General features: G+C 33.1%; 2 protein-coding genes and 1 pseudogene across 3 annotated transcripts; all 3 read right to left on the bottom strand.

Annotated features, from left to right (window-relative positions):
* Positions 1-66: 66 nt before the first annotated feature.
* On the bottom strand, positions 67-3,860 carry LOC148628649 (tubulin alpha-1A chain-like). Its single transcript, XM_088591656.1, has 3 exons — positions 3,703-3,860; positions 3,210-3,432; positions 67-1,678 (listed from the first exon to the last, which is right to left on the bottom strand). The coding sequence occupies exons 1-3, from the start codon at positions 3,703-3,705 to the stop codon at positions 549-551; spliced, it is 1,356 nt and encodes a 451-aa protein (XP_088447782.1). The 5' UTR covers positions 3,706-3,860; the 3' UTR covers positions 67-548.
* Positions 3,861-8,784: 4,924 nt separating this feature from the next.
* On the bottom strand, positions 8,785-22,776 carry LOC148628648 (glucosaminyl-phosphatidylinositol-acyltransferase PIGW-like). Of its 2 annotated transcripts, none has more exons than XM_088591632.1 (9): positions 22,666-22,776; positions 20,045-20,212; positions 19,021-19,443; positions 17,981-18,134; positions 17,000-17,122; positions 14,790-14,920; positions 11,807-11,945; positions 11,095-11,188; positions 8,785-10,136 (listed from the first exon to the last, which is right to left on the bottom strand). In XM_088591632.1, exons 1-9 carry the CDS (start codon positions 22,668-22,670, stop codon positions 9,913-9,915), a joined length of 1,461 nt encoding a protein of 486 aa, XP_088447758.1. In that variant the 5' UTR covers positions 22,671-22,776; the 3' UTR covers positions 8,785-9,912. The 2 variants fall into 2 exon arrangements, with proteins under 2 accessions (XP_088447758.1, XP_088447768.1); XM_088591642.1 differs by having other exon boundaries at positions 22,499-22,719.
* Positions 22,777-24,343: 1,567 nt separating this feature from the next.
* On the bottom strand, positions 24,344-25,420 carry LOC148628647 (uncharacterized; annotated as a pseudogene).

The following is a 25,420-nucleotide window of genomic DNA, read 5'->3' as shown; positions in this document are numbered from 1 at the left end:
AATGTATGGCCATAGGCTGACATGTCGAACTAGAGGCCAAATAAACACAAAGAACATTACAAGGAATGAAGCCTCAGATTTTTATAGAGGTATTGAATTTTGTGACACAGCAAATTTCGGCTAATGCTTCATCATATTGTTTCTGTCTTGTGTACTTGTGTGTTACTATGCAACAAATTACATGTATATACAATGCATACTTAAGCTTAAGACTTCTGTAATCGATGTTACGTGGACATTATAAGACAATTGAACGCCAATAAGGATTTTGCAAAAGAAATATAGTCTTTTGTATTAACTGCGGTGTAATCTTTGAGCATGCCCGATATTTACTTCCATGGACAAAATTATGTTCTACCTGAAGACCTATCTCGGAAGAGTATACATCACGCATGGTCATTGATTATCTTGCACTTAAGACAAAAGAAAAAAAGTCCATTGATCTCATATGTCGCTAATGTTTGAATGAGATGTATTTTTAAAACAATTCTATTGTTTTCTTTGAATTTATTGACTTTTTTCACCATGATTGTTCATCATATAACAGTCTAATATTCTTCTCCTTCTTCCTCTCCCTCACCCTCAACGGAGTCAACACCGACTTCTTCGTAATCTTTCTCAAGAGCAGCCAAATCTTCTCTGGCTTCTGAGAATTCTCCTTCTTCCATACCTTCTCCGACGTACCAGTGGACGAAAGCTCTCTTGGCGTACATCAAGTCGAATTTGTGGTCAAGACGAGCCCAGGCCTCGGCGATGGCAGTTGTGTTGCTCAACATGCAGACGGCACGCTGAACTTTGGCCAAATCACCACCTGGTACAACAGTTGGTGGCTGGTAGTTGATTCCAACTTTGAATCCAGTTGGACACCAGTCGACGAACTGGATGGTTCTCTTTGTCTTGATGGTGGCAATGGCTGCGTTGACATCCTTGGGGACGACATCACCTCTGTACAACATACAGCAGGCCATGTATTTTCCATGACGTGGGTCACATTTTACCAACTGGTTAGCTGGCTCAAATGTTGCATTGGTGATTTCAGCAACAGAGAGCTGTTCATGGTAAGCCTTTTCGGCAGAGATGACTGGAGCGTATGTGGCCAGAGGGAAATGGATACGTGGGTAGGGTACCAAGTTGGTCTGGAACTCAGTCAAGTCGACGTTCAGGGCACCATCGAATCTCAGTGAGGCAGTGATGGAGCTGACAATCTGAGCAATCAATCTGTTCAAGTTGGTGTATGTTGGTCTTTCAATGTCCAAGTTACGTCTGCAGATATCGTAGATAGCTTCATTGTCAACCATGAAAGCACAGTCTGAGTGCTCAAGGGTGGTGTGGGTGGTCAAGATGGAATTGTATGGCTCGACAACGGCAGTAGAGACCTGTGGAGCTGGGTAGATGGCGAATTCCAGCTTAGATTTCTTTCCGTAGTCAACACTGAGACGTTCCATGAGGAGGGAGGTGAATCCAGATCCGGTACCACCACCGAAGGAGTGGAAGATGAGGAATCCCTGGAGACCGGTACATTGATCAGCCAATTTACGGATTCTGTCTAGGACCAAGTCAACGATTTCCTTTCCGATGGTGTAGTGACCTCTGGCATAGTTGTTAGCGGCATCTTCCTTTCCTGTGATCAGTTGCTCTGGGTGGAAAAGCTGTCTGTATGTACCAGTTCTGACCTCATCTGAAATTTTAAAAAGTATCATGAGTATTGTAGGTTAATATTGGTTTCATTGAGCTAATGAACTGCCTTAATTTCAAACTTATTGAATTGTTAGATATACGTTATTGCTTGATGTAACAGGAATATTGTACTAACATATATTTATATATAATATATTTAGATTAAAATATAACTTTTTTGTATTAGCATTATATGTTTGTTTAAACCCTATATCGTCTACCCTATATCGCATACCCTATATTACACCACTAGACCTATATCGCACACCTTATATCACACCCCTTCACATACCATACTTGAAGTATGGTTAAAATACATGATATAATGAACATGACATTTTAAAATCGGTATCACATGCTGTACCAGCCCTCGACCTATATCACGCCGCGGGCCGGTGACACTTGGGGTGATATAGGAGTCTCGCGGTTGATACAGCATGCGATACAGACTTTGATATGTAATATTCAGTATATACAATTGTATAATTTCTTTGTAGATATTCTTTATATAACTGTTATTGTACATCAGAATTTTAATCCTTTTAAAGCTTTATCGTGTTCTAAATTGAATTGCAGTTTTTGAAATGCATGTTTGCCTTAATGCAAAGTTGTCGTATTATGTAACATATGCATATACATACATATTAGACATGGAGAGAAAGAAACGTTATTAAAATTTTAAGTATTTGTTGTTTGTTTCCTAGTAACCGAGAACTTAGGCTTCCTTATGATTTTTGACAACATAATTCTCTCCAATTCACTATTATACAACGTACAAATATGCTGCATAAATTATATACCTTGAATATTGATCTGCATTTAAATTAATATAGATTTTTTATGTTAAAGTTCTTATCAATGTAAATTTTCTTGTTGAATCTCTTTCATGCTTTGCAAATAAAACATAAAGATTTACTTCAAGCTCTGAACTATCGATGTTTGCACTCACATTAAAATGTGCATAATGACATTCAGTAATATAAAATAGTTTTATACGAGATCAATATTGAAAATAAATAATGAAAAGGGATACGCGGCCATTTACTTATTGATAGATAAAAGTTTTATTATTTATTCAAGGTTTGTAAACTATTAGTTTTCTAAAGACTTGGCAGCGAGATATAGATTGGGTATCTTTATAAACTTTAAATGCGAACACAAAACTAAAATTTGACTACGATAAAGCTAGAGAATAAAGTCTTGTAGTCGTATAGATATCGACCTCCAAGGTCACTACAGACATTTCAAAGTCAAGAATAAAAGAACGTATTTTTGCCCATGAGTATGTTCCTATTTTTTCCTAATTGCAATCTTTTGTCTTATTTACTTTCAATACTTTGACATGGAATTTTAAAAGCTTTTCTTTGTTTATAAAGTTGTTAAGTTGTAAAGGAAAGGTAACGATTAAAGGGTCTTGTTTAAATAATATCGAAAAATCACTTTAAAAATTATGTGACATGATTGTGTATTCCTGCCTTTTAATAAATCAATTAAGGGAAAAAGGGGGTGGTAAAATTTTTAGCATTCCTCACCGACGACTGTTGGTTCCAGATCAACAAAGACAGCTCTGGGTACGTGTTTGCCAGCACCAGTCTCGCTGAAGAAGGTGTTGAAAGAGTCGTCACCACCTCCAATGGTTTTGTCTGATGGCATCTGACCATCAGGCTGGATTCCGTGTTCAAGACAGTACAACTCCCAGCAGGCATTGCCGCACTGTACACCGGCCTGTCCGACGTGGATGGAGATACATTCCCTCTGTAAAGTGGAAACAGAAAAAAAAATGTAAATAGATGTGGAAGCAGAAAAAAAAAGCTAAAATACAACTGAGACAAAAATAAAGGACTTTTGAAATTGAAAACAACCAGATTCGTTATCAGTGTGACTATACACATGTAAAAGAAAAAAAAACGTATTAACAAATTTTGAATTCCTATATCAAATCGTCTAAAAAGAAAAGGTTAAATCGACAAATTAAATACAAAACAATCAGTACAAAATTGCAATATCATTTATATTTCAACTCACCATGATGAAAGGTTAGTTTTATAAGCACAAGAAAATCTCACGATTTGACTACGATGCGCCGCTTGTGAGAGCAACTTGAGAAATGTCACAATACGTACCGCGAACCGTTTTATATCCCTTTAAACTCTTGTTTGGTCGTGTTCTCGCATCACCATAGCGCCAAGAGAATATACTGCCAAAAAGAATGGGTATGCAGAATTAATCATATGGTTATCGTAAAAATCATTTGAAGCGGGTGACAGACTATGCAAATGGAAAAATAAATTGATTTGACCCCAGCTATTGATAATTTTGAAGTAAATTAAACTTCGTTTGTAACAAAGATAAATTAAATGATCTAGTTTGGTTATACATGATTTCATCGTTTAGTGTTATTATTTAGTGATTATTGTTTATTGATATATATGTTACGAAGTTGGTTTTATATGTTATTGGAACGAGTAGAGCCGAAAGATTCAACGCTAAAGATATGGAGGAATTGTTGTAACTAGGCAGTAGAGACAAAGTGTACAGCCAGGTGTCGCATTTATGGTGATAGAATGAGCACTGGATAGCTAATAGAGCGCAAAAACGATGATTAGCTGTTATATGTGGTATCACATTACAAGAAAAACAAATGAAAGAAAGAATGAGAGAAAAAAGGGGGTCTAGCATAAGAAAGCTTGGTTCAGTATATACAGAGGAACACGTATGCCTGTCTCAGGCTATTATGCGAGTATACGAACTAACGTTTTCATTTAGGGTGGGATAGTATGCCAAAGGCGTGGTGCAATACATACTATTGGTAATGAGATGCATTTTTTGAGTACTTTTAAAAGCATTGAAAATGAATTAATCAAGTCCAAAGTCACAAAAAATAATCAAAAAGCACTAGACAATGGAGTACTACTGCATGGGAACGAATTAATCACTTCAAAGTCTTAAGACACAAAAACTAACTCAATGGCACTAGACAATAGAGTTCTACTGGATCTGCAATCGGTCTTCATAACTATTAACATATAATAAATCAAAGAAGGACCATTGCTGAGAGATTTCCTTGTTAGAAACAAACATGTAGTATGTTTATCTTCTGTTTTTATTAGTGCAAATTTATACATATTCTCCCACAAATGCAAATGTTATTTACTTTAGAAACGACATAATATTTTGAAGTGACAATTTCTTTGTCGATTTATGGTACTTGAAAGTTTATACTAAACAAATTTAGTGACACCCATGATTTATTATAATATTTTATGAGGTGTAAGTTTTTGATAATCATAATAAGTGGATTATCATTTCAACCAACAAAGCTTGAGCTTCATAAGTATTTCCAAGTATTGAAGGTCTATGTAGAAAACAAGGTCATCGAAAATTATTGAAAATGTGCAATATTACAAAAAATAGTTTTATAACATAAAATTGCTCTTCCTTAAAATAACAGACATGTTGAAGTTGCGAGATTAATATATATTTTTTTTCATAAAATGTTCTATTAAACTACTCGAAAGTTCACCTTAAATTCATTACGGACCATGCCGGGCTGTTTGTAACCGTGCAACCCCCCCACCCCCCACGAAACAGAAAAGTTATTTTGCTTCACTATTCCCAACTATACACCCCAACACCCCATTACCCCAAATTAATCCTCGATAATATATTTCTATGTTTAAATTTACAATTTGGTAACCTTGAACATATCACAACTCCTTTTATTTACTAAGTGCAGTATTTATGATGATTTATACACATATTGAAGTATGCGTCATATACAATACAAGCTAAAATAAGTCCCTGTCATCGAATGAAACAGAAACTTCATTTTTGAGAAGGCAGATCGATGAAGTTTATTGGTAAGTAGTTTACGAAGTACCCTTAGTCCCGTATGTAGACCGTAATACGTCTGTGAAAAAGACAGGTTGTCAAGCAAACTTTGATAAACTATGAAAGGAAGTATAGAAATTTTGTTTGACCACCACAAACGTTGCAGTTTCGGGAACAAAACGTATGGTTACTTTACATATGTTTATTTTATGGTATACATTCAATATACTGTAGATTAATTATAGATAGGATTCGGTTTTGATATAGAAAAAAATATGGGAACTATTTAAACGGGTACAATTATCCTTTATAAAAACAAACACATTCCGTAAGACACGCATGTCTGAGTAGGAATCCATTGTTGGAATTGTTATGCTTTTTAAGATTGTATCTTGGCATTATTATGTTTTAAATGGAGATAATAAATGTTTTGAGGCCAAGCATGAGCTACGTTGAATTAAAAATGTTGAGTATAGAAATTTTACAAAATCTTAACAATGAAAAATGGTTCTTCCCAGTGAGTTTTTATACATTCAAATGGGGACATGTTATTATTATTGTTTACAAAATAATGTGATTTTTGTCGATATTTCGAAATTTTCCTTTGACAATTTTAATATTTACATATTCATAAACTTACAGGCGATTAAAGCATACACCATCACTGTAGACGGGTTACAAAATAATATTAATTAAATCAAACATTCTAAATTTTAGAATATCATTTTAAATTGTCGATTTTTGAAACATAATCTTGCAGATAAAATGTTCTTCGTGAATTTCAAAACGACAGTGTTAGATCAGATTAAACAGGCTCTGCTTCAAGCTAGACAAACACTTTTAGTCGAATTTTTAATTTGCTGGCTATAAAGCTCATTGATAAGACACGGGTCATATTGTTGGGGCGGTGTGCTGATATTTTTTGTTGAGGAGCTACATTGAAAAGTCAATACATAAATTTTTTCTGTTCATAATTGAAATATTTATTTATTAAAAAAAAACCTGCCCGGCTAGTAAAAAGTTTTTTGTTGTTGTCTAAAATAGGTTGATCTTTTCCTGCTCCAACCAACCCTTATCCGATTTCTCAAACTTACATATGATTTTCTGAGTACACTCCTTTACTTTTGAGTGCATGCCCCACATAAACTTTCCATTTCTTTAGGTCCAAATCATAATAACGGATAACTGAGGATATCGATGCAGAAAACCCAAACAATTACCAAAATCATGCCATATGTTTACTGAAACTTCCGATACAATATATCATAAAATTTAAATTTTGATATATTTAACTAAGCCAGTTGACTTGTGACTAGGTCGATGATAAATTGCATTTAAAGACCTGTTTTATCAAACATTAAGTTAGATACGAAATTTCATAAATTAAACTTTTTAACAAAGCATTGCAATGTTTCTAATAGAATCTATGAAGTCATTCTGAAGTCATACTTGGTCAGATAGTTTCTAACCATGATTTGTGTTAAAATCTGGCCAAAGTCTAAGTAAAATCGATTTCAAAGGGAGGGGTCACTCTGGAAACCCAATAAACCAACCTTGCATTCACCAAACCAGTGTTATTTTGATATCGAAGATATCTGGTGTAAATAGGTCTCTGGGTAATTCTGAGTTTTGTTGAGACAAGTTTAATTGTACCAATATCAGCCAGAACACCATTTGCGACTTCATATTCATCTTAGATTATCATGACTATAAATTGTAACTACTAGCTACACAAGCAAAATTATTTTACATAAATTTCATACGAATTTCATATGATTTTCACTTGAATTGAGCAAATAAACTTTGTGGTAAGAGTTCACGTGATATTCGGGGGAATCGAGCCTTTACGTGAAATTCGTATAAAGTCAATCTTATTAAAAGACCTATCAATTGTTCCATTCAGTCACTATACGCAATGCCTGAATTGAACGATTGATAGGTCCAATTTTAATTAGATTGGTGCAAAGTGAATTCCATAATAATTTCATGTGAGGTTCACATGAATTTCACGTGAAGCTCGATAAACATGAATTTCGCGTGAAAAATATTTGCCTGTGTAACCAATGGGGTCTTTTTATATAAATTAAAATCGGTTTTCTGTGGAAACCTTTCAGGTGTAGAAATAGATCTTTTCAAACAGAGGGGTGCATTCAAGAAATCCCCCAAAGACCTCTTTGATCATAACAAATTCGTTCAAATACAGGTTTTAAATAATGATGAAAGTATTGTAAAACACTAAGGAAAATATCAGCTATCAATCATAAGTCCATTTTGCTTGCACATTTAAAAAAACAAAAGATATGAAATTATTAGAATGAGCTGTCCATTTGTTATTATTTCTTTTTTATCACAAAATTATACATATTAATCAATATTGTCATATGTAGTGGATTGGATTCCATTGAAGTGGCTGATTATGGAATATAGGAATAGATATATGACCTTTAATAGGCTAAAAAAGAGGTAGGCTTTCAAGACCTTTCATTTGAAAAATTAAGGAGTTGAGCAGGGCTTGTGTGGTAAAAACATAACATATAAGAGTGTATAACGAGAATGGATATGGTGAATATACCAAAGAGACAGCAATCCCATTGGGATGAAAAATTAAATGAATGAGAAGGAAACCGTCCCGCCAGAGTAGGCTGCAGCTGGCTCGAAAACAATATTATACACAGGTACAGCAAAAAGTTGCCCCATATACTCCAGCAATGTATAAGTTCACTGAAAGTGAAAACAAAACAATACATACAAAAGCCTGACATTCCTGACTTGGGAAGGCACAAATAATGCAGCAGGTTAAAGTACTTTGGCATGATCACAACCGTCCCACTTTTTAAACTGGCCACTGTGGAAAAATATAACACAATTTAACACCAAAAATCAATTAAAAAAAAGTCGGAGCCCTTAGTTAAAACAGAATTGAAGAAACAGATTATATGTTACACAAATGCACTAACAAAGGACTATGGTACTAGCAGGTAACTGACATACCAGCTCCAGGATGGTTTAAACTTACAAAGAGTTATGCCCTCACTGTATGTGATATTAATGCAGTGGCGGATCCAGAGGGTGGGGTGGGCGGGGTGGGTGGGGTGGGGGGAAGCAGGGGGTTGGCACCCCTCCTTTTAATTGGAAAATTTCTCATTTTCATGTGTAAAATTTTCAAAAAATGTTAAATAATATACCAGAAGCTCTCTTTTTCGAAGTGCCTGGATCAAAAAGTTATGCCCTCACCATATGTAATATCAATGTATGACATGAAGAAAGACAGTATACTGATAATTTAAATCTTTTTAATAACTTTTCATAAAAAGGTAACAAATGATTCTTGATAAATAGAAAATATTATCACAGATTACTTATATAAAAGGATTATTAGTGCAAAAAAAATACATCCATATCTTAAATACTTATTTTCAGTACTTTGGTTTCTTCCCATAAAGCTAACCAAAGGAAATATGTTTAGGAAGTATACTTCTAAATTTAAATTAAAATTACATATCAGTCCACATAAAATTCATACACTGTCCACATTAAAGTGATTCATGGTGTAGAAAACCCCCCAAAACAAATGATGCTTTTTCAGTCTACCTATCCTATATTTCCACACAGCAATAATTATTTCTGCTTCAGATTTGCACTTTTGAGAAAATCATACCTTTATCTCCCACTAAAATCAACCAAATGAAGCCAAATCAAAAACGATAACTCTTGCAAAGTGCAAATTTCATGACTACAGTCTATATAATTTTCATCTCAAAAGTGCAACAACCAAATGAAAAACTAAAATTTGATATGTGATATGTATCTGTTTCTGCACAAGAAATAAACCTCAATTGGTGGGTTTTTGACATGCATGAATCACCTCCTGTCTGATTTTTATGAAGACTGCTACTTAATCTAATATCCAAATCAAACAACAACCACACTGATTTAAATCATCAACATAAGCAGAAAGGAGAAATAAACTATTGCACTCGATCCCTTTAAGACACTGTCCATGAAAAAATCAGGCAGATCCTATGATATGGTTAGCACAGGGTAAATTTTATCCCACTGAATTTTTTGCTTCAATGCAATGTTTAATCATGTATGTCAAACAGTAAAAAGATTTTTGTAACGTGACAATGGATGAATGGGAAAACGATAACAAAGCAACGTAATTTTACACAAAATTACTGAGTTATCTCCCTTTTTCAAAGAATTTCCTGTGCTTTCTGTATAACTTTTTTTCATTAACCGTTGCAGTTAATTATAAACCAACATTCAACTCTGAAAAAGGATGCACTTGCGATATGAAATAGAAGAAACTTAAAAAAAAAAAAAATTTATCATGTGCCATCAACTGTCTGGGTTTTGCTTGGAGACCCTCTTTAACTAATAATATAACATACTGGGAGCTTTTTACCAGAATTTCATTTTTACATTGAAAATGTACAAAACATAAGCAAAAATAGACAAAATCATCATATACAATACAATAATAATCACACTGTATAATGAAGGAACCAAGATAGTCTTTACATTGAGATTAATTAAACCTGTTAGTAAATTGGCAACCAGGAAGTAAATTAATCCATTGTAGTTTACTGCATCAATCAAGCTGTACTTCCTCATCTTTTTCTTATCTGCAATAGGAAATGTATTTTAAATCAATTTAATAATCCAGCTTTATTGATTTCGGATGAGGCAGAATTTTTCATTAAAAAGTACGAGTTATTTATTGAATTTTCACAGTGTAGTAAATTTGAATCATGATATCCGCAATGAACAGATTGGTTTTCTTTCCAGGGCTAACGTTACAATGACAGATCAAAGGTTGAATTAAAAGACGACTAGAACCCCTCTTTTGTTTGAAATTTTATTTATTTCATACAAAAATTTTGGCTAAAATGATTGCATGAAAACCCCCTTTTTATAAATTTCTAAATTAGACTCAAACAAGAACTTTGTGTGAACTGAAGTAGTAACACATGGATTATTTTACAAGGTCAACAAACAAAGCAGAATTTGGCAAAATCAGAAGTAAATATACAGTAAAAAAAGGAATAGCAATGGTAAAATCCAGATTTATCCAGATTTGAAATAGCGGAAATCCACTAAAAAGTGGAAAAAATTGTCCCTGGTAACAACAAAATAATGATAACAAATTCAATCATTCTAATTTAAAATTGAATCAGAGCAACAACTGGACATTTCATAGTGCATATTAGGTTTTTCTTTTGAGGAATGAGAAGAGCTGAGTATTTCAGATTTACAGAATGGGTTTAGAAAAGTTTCTAAAAATGAAAGGTCTAAGACCAGTAGAAACCTCAAGTTAAAAACTCAACCAGAAAAGATAAAAAGCCCTTTCCTTTTTAGAATGCATGTATAAAACAACGGAAGACCATAAACCTACATGTATAAATCCTTTCTCAAAAATAAGGTCTTAAATTAACTTTTTAGAAAATTTGAATAGCATAAAATGAGGGTGTACATTGCACATGTATTTAAGTCAAGACAATTAATAAAAAAAATCAGTTTTTTTTCTTAATCTAAAAGCATTTTGTATTCAAATCAAAAGACATAACTATTATATTTACATACCTGGTATATCTTTAGTTTCTTTCAAATTCTTCAAAAACAGAAAAACTAAATCTAATAGCAAGTTCAGCACTACCAATTGAAGGCTCATTCCTAACTAAAAAAAAAAAAAAACACAAATATTTTATTAATGGTAGTGTTACTTTCATAAAGCTATGACAGGATTTTGAGGTTAACTGGGCTAAATAGCCAAATAATTCAATTTTTAACTGCATAGGTAATCCTTTTAACAGTAAAATATTATCAAAAAGCCAAATAACATTAAAATAATTAAAATTTTTGAACTGCTTAGGTTATCCCCTTATAACAGTAAAATATACCGGTTATCTTAAATACTTAAATTATACAATATATTGTTGGATCGATTGTGATTCATTGCAGGACCAAACAGGTTCTACCTTTTACAGCAAATATTTCATTCATGCATTTTAGAAAGAGAATTTGTATAAATTGACCAGACTTGTCTGAAATAAAGAACTGATATTAATTGTGCTAGCTCACAAAAGCAATAGCCAGCAGGTAGGCATCTAATGATCATCCCACTCAGACAAATTCTGACTGCAAGTCAACCAAGTCTACGGTGTTCTCAGCTGGGGATTCCACCAATGACAACCCGCACTTGAAACACACTACAAATGACAATATCAGTAAAAAGTATTAATTCTATATTTTTGGAAAATTGTAAAAATCTCAAAGATCAGTTATTTGTACATACCATCCAAAGCACGTACGGCACATTAGCAAATCTTCTGGACACAGGTTCTATCTCGATTATGAGTGGTAACGTTAAAAACGTAACAACTGTGGCTAATGTTAAAATGCTGAACAAACTTAAATACTCTGATACTGTTTTCCTGAAAGAGAAGGTATTTAAATTGCTCCTTTTGTTACAATAAGGATGATAGTTTACATGAGCAGGATCAACTAGAAATCATTGAGATTGAATCCATCTCTGTGGGCCCTGCCATGACAATTAAGTCATATATACGAATTTGACCTTGAGGTCATAGCCCACTATCCATAGTATGCTACCCATCATCTTTAGGTGATCTACCCATATGCCAAATATCAAAAACCCACATCTACAGACAAAAATGTCACAGCCCAGACACAATTTGTCACTGAAAGAAAACAGGAATTTGATGCTGTGGGCAAAGTTCAAGATCATAGGCCACAATTCATGACACACAACACATCATCTATATGTGATCTTCCCACATGTCAAATATCAAAAGCCCCCATCAAATGACAATAAAAAGTTACAGTCCTCACACAAGTTGGTGAAAAACAGGAATTTGACCTTGATATCACAGTTCAAGGTCATAGGCCAATATCCTTGGTATGCAACACATCAACTTTGGGTGATCTATTCACATGCCAAATATCAAACGCTCACAGTGAAAGACAAACAAGAGGCTCCCAGGAGCCTGAATGGCTCACCTAGTTAAATTTTTGCCTTTTAAGGACAATAACTCTAACAAGGAGTTGTCAGACAATTTTGACTCCATTTGATTCACTGGACACATTTGTAAGCCTTATAATAAGAATCATTTCAGCAATTGAAAACTATTGGCTAAATCTAACAGATTTGGAGATGTATGCAAAAATCTGCTGTCTGACCCCATTGTTCTATTTTTAGAATCGGCTGCCATGTTTTTTCAGCAATCAAAAATCTGTCATTTTGTTAAGGATACCCTATAAAACAAAAATGTCAACTTTCATTGAATTCTGTAGAGCAGTTTCTGAGGAGAAGATTTTTTAAAGTAATAACATCATAAACAGAAAAAAAAACGTCCAAAAAGGGCAATAACTCCAACATGGGTCAACAAATTTTCACCAAAATTTGACCACAGATAGATCTCTTCATGCTGAATGATTTTATCCCCTTGTCAGATTTTGGTTAAACCTAACCGTTTTGGAGATGTATGCAAAAATCTGCTGTCTGACCCCAATGTTCAATTTTTAGAAACAGCGGCTATGCTTTATAACAGATCAAAAATCCAAATGGTCATTTTGTTTTCATTGAATTCTGTAAAGTAGTTTCTGAGGGGATTTTTTTAAAATAATAACATTAAAAACAGCAAAAAACGTCTAAATAGGGCAATAACTCCAACATGGGTCAACAGATTTTCACCAAATTTTGACCACACTTTAACCTCTGTCAGAATTTGGCTAAACCTAAGGGTTTTGGAGATATACACGAAAAACTACTGTCTGACCCCTATGTTCTATTTTTAGTAATGGCAGCCATGTTTTTCGACAGATCAAAAATCCCCATATCAGTTGTATGCACAATACCTCAAGGAACATTCAACCTAAGTTTGGTTCCAATTGGTCAAGTGGTGACAGAGGAGAAGAGTTTTGAAAGAAATAACATTGAAAATAGCAAAAAATGTTGAAAAGGGGCAATAACTACAACATGCCTTAATAGTTTAAAATGAAATGAAAATTTGACCGCAGATAGATCTCATTATGCTGGACACTTTTACCCCATGTCAGAATTTAGCTAAACCTAACTGTTTTGGAGATATATGCGAAAAACTACTGTCTGACCCCTATGTTATATTTTTAGTGATGGTGGCCATGTTTTTCAACAGTAAAAATCTCCACATTAGTTCTATGCAAGATACCCTAAGGAACATTCATACCAAGTTTGGTTCAAATTGGTCCAGTAATTTCAGAAGAGAAGAGTTTTGAAAAATTGTTAATGACGACGACAACAACGGATGCCAAGTGACGGCAATAGCTCACATGGCCTTTGGCCAGGTCAGCTAAAACGTTACAGCTTGAACACGAGTTTGTCAATGAAAAACAGGTATTCCACCTTGAGGTTAAAGTTCAAAGTCATAGGCCAATATCCATGGTACACGACACATTGCCTTTAGGTGATCTACCCGCATGCAAAATATCAAAAGCCTATATCGAAAGCCAAAAAAAGTTACAGCCCATACATGATTTGTAATGGACAGTCAGATGGAGTAATCACTATAGGATGACCTAATTATCAAAATATATAATTAAACCTACTTTTTATTCTGAATACACTTTATAACTTAATTTGATTTGTAACAACCTTTTTGATTGGTTGGTTCTCACTGAGCAAATCAGGATATTTTATATAACCTGACTAGGTACTATGACGTCATTAACATCAACTGGTCTGCACTCAGCAATTCAAATAGTCCCAACTCCCAAATGAAACAATGTTTTGATTAAAAATCTATCCTTGATATTTACACTGTCAGTCATTAGAAATTAAATTATACCGAATGTTTCTATTTTTTTAAACAAGGTTATCTTAATAACTTGGTTGAGCAAGTTTACACTTTTTATAAACTATTGAACGGTTTATAAGTGTAAACAGTCTCAAACCAGGTTATTTTGTGTAACCTGTCCAAAAATAAGAAGCATTCCTCAAAAATCCAATAAAATTCAAAACATTTGTAGTAAAAGGAAAGATTTGTTAATGTCAAAATTATTTACAAATGAGAACAGACTTCGTATATCCATTTATAAATAAATATAACAGAGGTTTTGAATGAGAAGTAATCTGGAACATGCAAATCTGATTCAGTAGGATGATACATGAGTAGTTTTAAGTGTTTTTTTTTCAGGAATTTTGGACAAAAGTGTTTTAGAGTACCTGTACATACAACGCAGTTATTTTAACATTTACATTATTTGTTCATTATTTTTACCTTTCCTTACTGAAAACAGCTCTTCCAACTTCAACACCAAATAAATAAAGTATAAAATACCCAACATTTGATATTATTCCTTCTCTGTTGCTGTCTAGAATACCACTCCTACCACCTTTTCCATCTAATCCCTTCAGAGAAAAAAAAACAGGGCATTAATGGTACGTTAAATGACACTCCATCACGTAATGGTGATAATAGGGAGATGGCAAAATGTTCAAAATGGCCTAAGTTAAATACAGCATCTTGGATTTTTCTAAAAATTTAACTTAATCTGAATTCTATAGTTCTTAACGACTGTGCAAAATTTCAATTGCAAAAAAAAATATCTTTGATTGTTCTCAAGTTATCCTCTAGAAACCGTTGGTGATGGATAGATGGACATGCAACTTTTCAGATGGTACCACACAATACCTTGCCACTTTGTGTTGTGGGGTCAAAAGAGAGATACTTTTAATAACTGTGTGTGATTGTGTGTTCTTGTTTGCGTGTAGCTGCGAAATTGTAGGTCTTGATCTTTTTTTTTTTGATTTTGCGAACGTTAAGAAAATGCAAAAAAATAGTTAGAGCTACATTTCGCAGCTAGTTTGCATGTAACATCAGAGCATGTGTAATGGCTGATGGTAACTGGGTGGGTGTGATGCCTGTGATTCCACTACTGATGACTGATGTTGATAGGTGAGTGACTGATACCAGTCAGTTTTCTTTTTATCCCCAAAGATTTATTTCATTTAAAAATTAGATCCTGTATTTCCTGTTTATTATTTTTTTCATACTTGATCTGGCATCATTGTTAAATACAAACTACTATTGACGAATAGTTGTAATTAACTTTAGTCCAGCAATTTAATTGCACAATACTTTTTAAACAACTAGAAACTAGACATTGCCCCTAACAGGACTAATACCCTGTAGCCTATTGACCCCTGTACTTTTGGGGACCAATATGGACATACAATTCATATTGAACACACTTTTCATGGTGATTAGACTAAGCACTTCTGACACACAATTTGCTGGCATTTCTAAAACACCCAACAGCAATCAGTACATATTTTTTGTCGATAACACAATAACAGAATAAGAATATGAATTCCTGACAATATAAACATCTCCATATGGTAATTTAACACCCCATCAAGTTTCATAACAATCCTGCAAGTTGTTGAGGAGGAGTTGCAGACCATGCATAAGACCAAGTTTTGTTGAAAAAAGCTTCAGTCCAACAGCCATCATTTCTACAATCTTTGTTCAAACATAAATTCCTAACAATGTGCACATCTCCATATGGTGATCTAACACTCCACTAAGTTTCATAACAAATCTGCAAGTCATTAGGGAGAAGTTTTGGTTATGCATCAGACCAAGTTTTGCTGAAAAATGCCCACGTTCCAACTGTTATTATTTCTACAATTTTTTTTTCAAACATAAATTCCTGACAGTATGCACATCGAAATACAGCAATTTAAAAAAAGTATGAAGTTTCATAACAATCCTGCAAGTCCCTGAGGAGGAGTTGCCAAAAACATAAGAGACCAACTTTTGCTGAAAAACGCCTAAGTTCAACAGCCATCAATTCCTACAATTTTTGTCCAAACATAAATTCTTGACAGTAAGCACATCTTCATGTGGTTATATCAGATCCTATATAGTTTCATAACTTTACTACAAGCTGCTTAGAAAACAGTTTGGACAGATGGACAGAAAGACAGACAGGGTGAAACTTATATACCCCCAAATTTTGTTTGTTGAGGGTATTATTAAACTGAGTGGTTTAAACAAATTGGAGATGATTAATAGCAAACATACAGAGGAGAACTAGAGGGAAGAAAAATGACACAGAAGAAAAAAAAAGGTTGAAAAACAACATGATATGCTTCCTACAATGTCATTTAAAATCCAGGAAATTCTTGAGTGGCCTGTGTATGAAGATGATGTCATTGAGTGTAAAAATTAGTGTTGATTGTACGTGATACAGTAAAAGTTACATAAACAGCACCTTGGTTATACATTTGATTGGTTTGACACATTGTCCAAATCTGCAAGACATACTGAATGACAAAATTAATAAATATTTTTGACAGCTCTAATCAATTAAATTTCACGTATTGTAAAAAATAGTAAAGGTACATGCAAATCAATTATTGAATGCATTGTTTCAAAATGCTTCAGACCAATACACATGTAGATCATTTAAACAAGATATTTACCTGAAGTATGTATTGACTACCTCCTCTGTAAGACAATAGATACTGGTATACAACACATAATAATACTGCCACATATTTCCACATTTTTACTGGAATGATATAACTTTGAACACTTGCTAAAATCTGAAGAAAAAAATTAAAGATGTAGAATTTTAGCTAATAGTGCCACAAAAATGAATTAAGTAGCACACCAGCTAAGAATCATGCAAAATGTGATTCATGGGTAAAAAGTCCAAATACTAAAAACATATTTTTATTTTTGATATTTTGTTTGAATTGGCATAGTAAACAGAAATTAACATTCAATTTTTCATATAACATGTGTTCTTATCAGATAAAAATTATATTGAATGCATTGTATATTTCAAAATTAAGGGAGATAATTCTGTAAATGACACTCAAATACAATAGAATCTACTGGATTTTCAATTTTGATCATTTCCTTAGAGCAGGCAGATTTGAATAATTACACATTTCATAATATAGACCCATAAAACAACTTAATTACAAAAATAAAAAAATATGTAGCCTTTTCTTGGGGTGTATCACATTTTTCAGATTTTGTATGATTCTTACAAAGACAACTACTTAATTAAACAGATACAACTATGATATACAAATTAGTAGATATAAATGTTTATGTAAATTTCCAAAATTCATTTAATTTGTCTTGTATTTTTTTATCCATCACTTGAAAAGGCAGATAAAAATGATACCTGGAACTAAGAATATATTGGGAAAAAAATCTTGTAATATACATCTTATTTATGTTTTCTGTAAAAATAATGACAAGAAGTCCACAATATCTACATACATGTACGTGTACTTAACATACAGATGCATTAAAAAGAGAAAAAATCAGACTCATGCCCAATAAATGTGGTTCACTACAATGATTTCAGTTTTTTTTTTCAAAAAAGACAACAAAAGACAATAAAAGATAATAAAAAAAACAAGCTACTATCCAATAAAGATATTAACCTTGACTGTTGCCAGTGTAAAAAAGAAATTCCAGTGAGAACCATATTCTGTCACATGTTCATGGTAGTCAACACCTTTGGTTGCTAGAACTCGTGCAATGCCAAATATAAATAATGGAATACTTGATAGAATTGACTTGTACAGCTGGTGAGTTCTGTTTTAAAAAAAATGAAATCAATAAAGAATCTTCAGAGATACAAATGTAACAATCAACATTGAAGTGATCACATAGTACTGGTAAACAAGAGTGAAATGAGAGAAATAAATATTGAACAAATTCTTTCAGGTAATGATTTACTAACTCCTGATCAGAAAACTGCTGACTTCATTATGGAACATCGCTTCATAAAGCAAACTAAACGTTTTAAGATTTAACAGCGTTCGACACTATAAATAGTAGTCCAGTAGTCCTGTGTCACCCTTTTTTGAGAGAGGACTACCTAGAAATTTTAATTGGTAGTTATTTGGGCCACCTAAATTTATTCTTAAAATCTCACCATACCATATGATAGGACCAAAAGATTATTTTGAGGACTATCTAGTTTATTGATAAGAAAGTCCTTTGGGCTACCTAGCTCAAAAAGTCACTGTCAAACCCTGCTTAACAGTGTGTCTTTACACTTTCAAACACAGTATTTTTTTCTTTAGTTACAAGTGATTTTTAGTATAAAATACGGTTATGTTATATCTTCTTAGAATGCTGTGTATATACTTCATTTCATATGTGCATATTTTTGTTGATGCATGTCAATTGCATGTATGCTATATTTGTTATGTTTATTATGGAAAAGACAATGTAAGTTGGTATAACTTCTGTCTGAGCCATTTGCTAATACATGTATTGCAATAAAATATGTTTAAACTTAACTAAACCAAATTAAACATGAGTGGCTGAAAATACTAAATCAAATTGAAAAATAAAAAGATTAATACATTTATCATAGATCGTATCAAACCGTTTTTATCTGAATAAAATGTATGATTTTTGTATAATAAATATTCTAAACTTATAAATACATTGTACCACTACAATAAATTACCTGTGCAGGTTTAAGTTTTCTTTGCTTCTTGCTTCAGGGGAGACAATTGCATTTGACATAATAAATAAACCGACACCAACATCCATCAGTCCTGTTCCATATGTTTCAGTTTTGCAGAATCGTCTTGGAAATATTGTAAAATCAACAGCTAGTATAGCCACTACAGTTCCTATCAATGTGTACGCTTTGAAATTTGAAATGAATGATAAGCGCTTGTCAATTTCACACTGTGGGAACATTCTTATTTTTTCAAGGAGATCTGAAGTGTTCAGTGTCTTTGGTATATTGTAAAGATAATATAAAATAGAACTTGTAGATAAGGCTAAAATTGTAAAGAATACGAAATAAACACTTTCAGATGTTGTTGTCACTGCAAGCAGGAACGGTAATACTAAACATGGAAACTCCACCAGAAAACTCAACCTAGAATATAAAATTAATACATTAAAAAAATAAATGATGACACTCAGTTTGACAGTAACAATTATGGATTTAACTTAGGTAATTAAAGATTACATAAAAATTAACATATCAATTTCAAACACTGTATCAGATTTTTAAACTAAATTCTTTGTTTAGTCCAATGGCCAATTAGATCATATTAGTTACACAAATAGGTAACATAGACTTAAGTACATGTATGAAAGATTAATTACTATTGTAAAAATATAAGTACTTGTGTGTTATATATATATATACCAACAGAAAAAAATAGAATACTCATTACACAATTCAAGAATTTATCTTTGTCAGTTTACATATAAATATCATGTGCACCATTTGCCCTTTCAGTACATGTATGATTTCTTACTAATAAATCTGTGTGGAAATGTAATAGACGTGGGCTAATGTTTGTTTTTTGGTATAAAAGCAGTAAAGTCTATTTGATATTTAAAATGAAAAGCAAAATATTAGGTCTAAATTATCAATCTCCTTCTAAATATTTTAGCATAAAAATGATTATGGCAAAACAATGCAAGAATACCAAAATTAAAAAAAAAAAAATATATAAATATATATGTACCATGAATTGTACATCCAAGAAGCTCTTAGAAGTAACATAAAAGCAGAGTTCAAGAAGACAGAGGCAACAGGAACTGACATCACCACAGCAACCTCTATTAGGCTGGTTCCTGTGTGGTTTGACACAAAGGATTCATGGAGAAGTTTGTACTCTTTGTTACTAGCCATCCTGAAAAAAGATTTCAGTTTACAGCACTTTTGTTCTTTAAGTTGATAAAAAAAAAATTCTGTACGAAACAATATGAATAGCTACATGTACAATGTACATTAGCCTAGTTAGAACACCTTTAAAATTAGAAAAGAAAACATGTATCTTGCTCTAATTCAACTGAATGTACTACAAGTACACAAATGTACATGTGAAACATGATACACGTATCTAAATTTTCTACATGCATAATGAACAGATACATAAACAATATGCATACCGGTATATGATTTAATGCACTCAGTTTGTTCTGTAAAAAGCTGTTGTTAATTTTAGATTGATCACATGTCAACGAATGTTAGACAAGGAAATAAAAAAAGAGACTTAGTTGTTGACCCTTTACTATAGTAAAATATATATCTATAAAAAGCTGGTAATATACATTGTACATTATGTACAAGAAAGTGTTATTGCTTGTGTATCTTTCACTTTATCTACAATGGTATGATATGATGTTCTTATTTACAACGGAACCTGTCTAAACTGAACCCCTTTTGAACTTTAAGATTTGTTTGCTTAAGGAAGGCGTTTGGTTTACACAGGTTACTGGTTTACCCAGTCTTCAGTTTAGACAGGTTTCACTGTTCTTAATTTTTGTTTGTACTTATACAAGTAAAGAACCTCATACATCCAACTTTTGAAAATCATACATGTACATTGTACTTCCTATTTAATGAACTTTGAACCAGCAAATTTTACATTTGTTTTCAAGTCCCCAATATTCATTTCCAAACTGAATTACAAACCTGTACCTATTACTATAGTACTAATAAAGTTAGTCTTCATTTATATAAATATATAAGATTTGGAGTGGTATGCTAATTCTTATTGCATACCTTATTTTTACGCTATGTTTACTGCAACTATCCAGGAAAATCTTTTCTTTAATTAGGGAGCAACCATTTGATTTTTAAGGGGGGTGGTGGTCAAATTTTCTATCCAGCCTTTTTACCTCTATTTTGAGTATATTTAGGTCCTGCCTTTTTTCCGTTTTTGTTTTTGGTTTTATAAGCAAAACATATTAAGACAATTTTTAGCTCACCTGGCCTAAAAGAACAATTCACTAATTACCTATTTAATTTAGTTGGACCTCTCCAGGTGAACAGGTTATTTTTACCTGGGATACAACAACTATCTTTCATTAATGATGTGTACATGTATATTAGAAATAACAGAGGTAAACTTCTATTAGTTGTGCCAGATATTGGAGGTATACCTACATGTAGCATTTATCTGACTATGCTGTGGGCTGTTCTGTACCATCAGGCAGGCTGCAGCTACATGTGTACATACCTGCCAATTTTTTTAAATCTTCATTGGGTTTTTTGGGTTGGACAAAGTGAGAGCAGTCTTTTTGGGGACATGTTTTGTGGTAATGTATGAATGAAACAACCATAATAGTATTAAAGGACCATTTTTCAGTTTTTCATGTGCATGTGTTGTCATAGATTGATGTTTGTAAGCCCATTTTTTGTGGTGGATTCCTTAAAATCTAATTGAAATGCTGAAGATTTAATAAAAAAAATAAATGAGAAAAGTTTTAATTACATTCAAATGTATTTCTACTATTTTAATATACATTGAGTACATCTTTCCTTCTTTCTATTTATGTCAACTGAAGTGGAGTCTGTGTTCAGTTTTGAACTTAAAGGTGTTTAGTCCAAACAAGATCTCTTGCCTATACACCTCAATCTTTTTTATCTTGATAATATACACCCTAGTCTTGTTCAAAGTAACAGAAAGATGCAGTGTACATGCAAATAGATGGACATTTGAGCAAGTTTTTTCTTTTCATTAAATGAATACCATGAGGTTCAGTATATAACTATTATAAGAAAATGTTACAAAAAATCAAGAATGATGCTACTAAATTTTCAAAATCATCACCATTTAAAAGGAATAGTTTCTTTTAACTATTGCAAACAATACTTTTGGGGAATATACTGTATTGTTGAAATTACAGGAAATGTTAAAAATGAATTGAAGACATACTGCAGGGGAGGTAACTCATTTCATATAAACGATGGAATTTTATAATTTGTTTAAATACTTGGTTCTATTTAAACCAGTTAAATTGACAGTATTTGTCAAACTAATTGTGGAGTAGAAATAAATCTTTAAAAAAAATATTGGCTGTTCATAAAATAGTGGTAGATCATTCACTTTCTATATGCCAATCGCCATCGATAACCCTGATCAGCTGATTGTTCATCAGCGATTATTTCCTTGTCTAAAACGTACCCTTACCTGTTTATACAGCACCTTAAGTTAAGTTGGTGTATAACTTTTATTTTAACCACTCTACCACCCTACCCCACGTGTACGTGAACATTGAGGTCTAACGTGTCAAAGGATCGACGATATCTTATTGGTAAATATGTGTGAATAAAAAGGAAACTGACTGCAAATTATACCCCATTTTAAAAAAATTTATCGCACTCTTTTTTTCATCAAAATTTTTCTTCAATGTCAAAATAGATCATAAAATCAGTCTACTTTATGTACGTATTTTTAAACGTTCAAGTGATGTTGAATTAAAACTGGTTTGTTTTGAAAAATTGTCTTGTACAACGCTCTCTTGCCAATCAGGTAATTAGGAAATTTTAGGATACCAGGTCATTTAACAAAGTCGGTAAAGACATGTATATATTCCGAAAAAAATACTAGATTTATTAAGTGTCAGTAGAATTGTCTTCGAGGGGTTACTTGAAGTAGATCATACCTAATATTTAATGTAGATAGATTTTTCTCTTAAGATGACACTTAAAAAAACATAGGTCACCCAAGGATTTACATAGCACTATTTTTAACTCCTTAGATCACCGAAATTGACTTGGAGATAACTGAGCCTTAAGGAAGGCAATTTTTAATAACATTTTATGTTGAATCTGCAATGAATTTTTACTATTTTGCAAATTATTAAAACTAGCCTGTAGACCGCCAATTTCATAGGAATTGTCCGATTTTATACAAATAGTCTCTTAAAACCGTTTATATAAAACCGTATATAAAAAAATATTGAATCAGAAGCAAACAACAAAAATGTAACTAAACGCAGTGGTTTTTTTTCACCCGCTTTGAATAGATCCATTTATTGAAATGCCATTTTTTTACAATCTCATTACAATCAAATCTACTATATGTATAATTGCCCGTTCAGTCACTACATGTGTAATCGTATCTAACAACAGTTACACTCCATTCTATCATCTGTTCAGGTGACCTTTTTCAAAAAATCTTGAACACTAAAATCTGATGGTAATCTGAACAGAGTTAGAGGGGAGTGTTATTGGATTCTACGTACAGTAATTAAATGGAAATAGGTCTGATTAAAATCAGATTCTTCTTTTTTTTTTAAAGCCTGTTCTATACGGGAAAACATTAAGAAAATGTGTTTTTTATGAACAATGAACAAACATAAAACCTTTTTCATTGGAAACGTGAATCGCGACTACGGAAGATAGAAATAATACTTGAACAACTGGTTCATTTTCATCATTTATGTTGCCCCAAACAGAACAACTAAGTCCAATATCAGGATAAGGCATCGACCATTCTTATACTGAGGGTGAATTTTTTTTAAGAAAAAAAAAAGAAATAATTCCAAATTTGGGCAAAAGTTTTTTTTTAACTCAGGAAAGGATTAATACGTGTGAGTATCTCTCATCCTTTATTTTACGGTAATATTCTACACAAAACTAGGAAAGCTCGATACGCCATACGAAATCTTTAGGAAACCTGGAATTCTGATTTTCTGTCCCCCTTCCCATAGACTTACTGGGGATCTGATTCTTTTCCACTCCTTGAAAGAGATTCCTTTCCAATGGGAGATGCCATATTTTTCTTCTCACTGTTACTTGACACCTTACTTGTGCCATCATCACTATATTTGTAGAATCTAGCCATATGACGTCTGTAATAAGCCATTTTCTTGATCGTTTTGATACACGGACCACATGTTACCTTGTTTTTCTCCAGAGGTGATTCAGTAGTATTCACATTTCTGTTTGAAATGGTAGCTTTCCTGGCATTTCTAAACACTGGTTTTTCGCTCCCCGTAGTTAACTGTTTATTCGTTGCGACAGATACTCTTTAGCAACCTACATGTGCAGCTTTCCTTGTTCTTTTAAATCTATTATTCCTTCTAAAAGGAAACCGTCCAGACCCATTGAAATTTTTCTTCAAAGTTTTTACTTCTTTCTGCAAATCAGTCAGTGCTGTTTGCATATTCTTGAGGAGATCTAACGTCCTATCGCTTGTCTCTATAGAATCACTGTAAAGTGCAGTAATCCTTAAGAAACCTTATTCTCTTCTCTCTTAAGCTCTGCTTTATTGAAAGCTTCTAATGCGACGGCATGTCGTATGGCGTCATTTAAGTCTGATGGTCTAGCTTGTTTGACTCGAAGTCTCATGTCAACACTTTTAAGTCCGTCAATGAATTGCTCCTTAGCAAGTGTTTCACGAACGTCATTTGGAGCTGTTGGATAAGCAAGGTTTGCTAAGCGCCTGATGTCCTAGCCTAACTCAGGAAGGCTTTCCGCTGCTTTTTGACGGCGTTCACGCAACTGCGTTCGATAAAGTTTAGTTTGGTTTGCAGGAGAAAACCTCTCAAGAGACCTTACAAGCACTTTATAATTTTGCCTTTGATCTTCAGACAAATTTCCTAGAACCCCCTAGGCTTGTCCCCTTAATGACACGGCCAGATACAAACCCTATTTAGTGTCTGGCCAATCATTTATACTTGAACATGCATCAAAATGGGATTTATAATCCACCTATGGCCCCTTCCCGTCATAGGTTGCTGGCTTTACCACAATTTTGCTTCTGGTGATAGAGCTATTTTCCTTTTCAGTTGGATCCTCTGACTTAAGTACAGCCTTCTTTCGTCTTTGTGTGACGAAGTTTGTGTCGAGAACAGAATCAGAATAAGCTCTATTCTCTTGGACAACGTCCTGTGAAGCAGCATCACTTACACTAGCATGATGTAAAATCTTTGATTTTGCCCCTGTCCCAACATGTTTATGTTCATGCGTAGCCCTTGTTTTGTCAAAGTCAGGTTTTTGAGTTTTAGATCTACCAAATCCCCGAGTCACTTTGCCTTGAACGCATTGTTGGATAAATCGGCGTGGATTGAGCAAAGTCTGGGGAGTTTTTATGACTAATTCTCAT

This window comes from Perna viridis, chromosome 1, assembly GCF_037379345.1.
Source record: "Perna viridis isolate PV_CMFRI_1.1 ecotype Kerala chromosome 1, ASM3737934v1, whole genome shotgun sequence".
In the NCBI taxonomy this organism is placed as follows: domain Eukaryota; kingdom Metazoa; phylum Mollusca; class Bivalvia; order Mytilida; family Mytilidae; genus Perna; species Perna viridis.
This window is presented reverse-complemented; position numbering and strand designations above follow the sequence as displayed.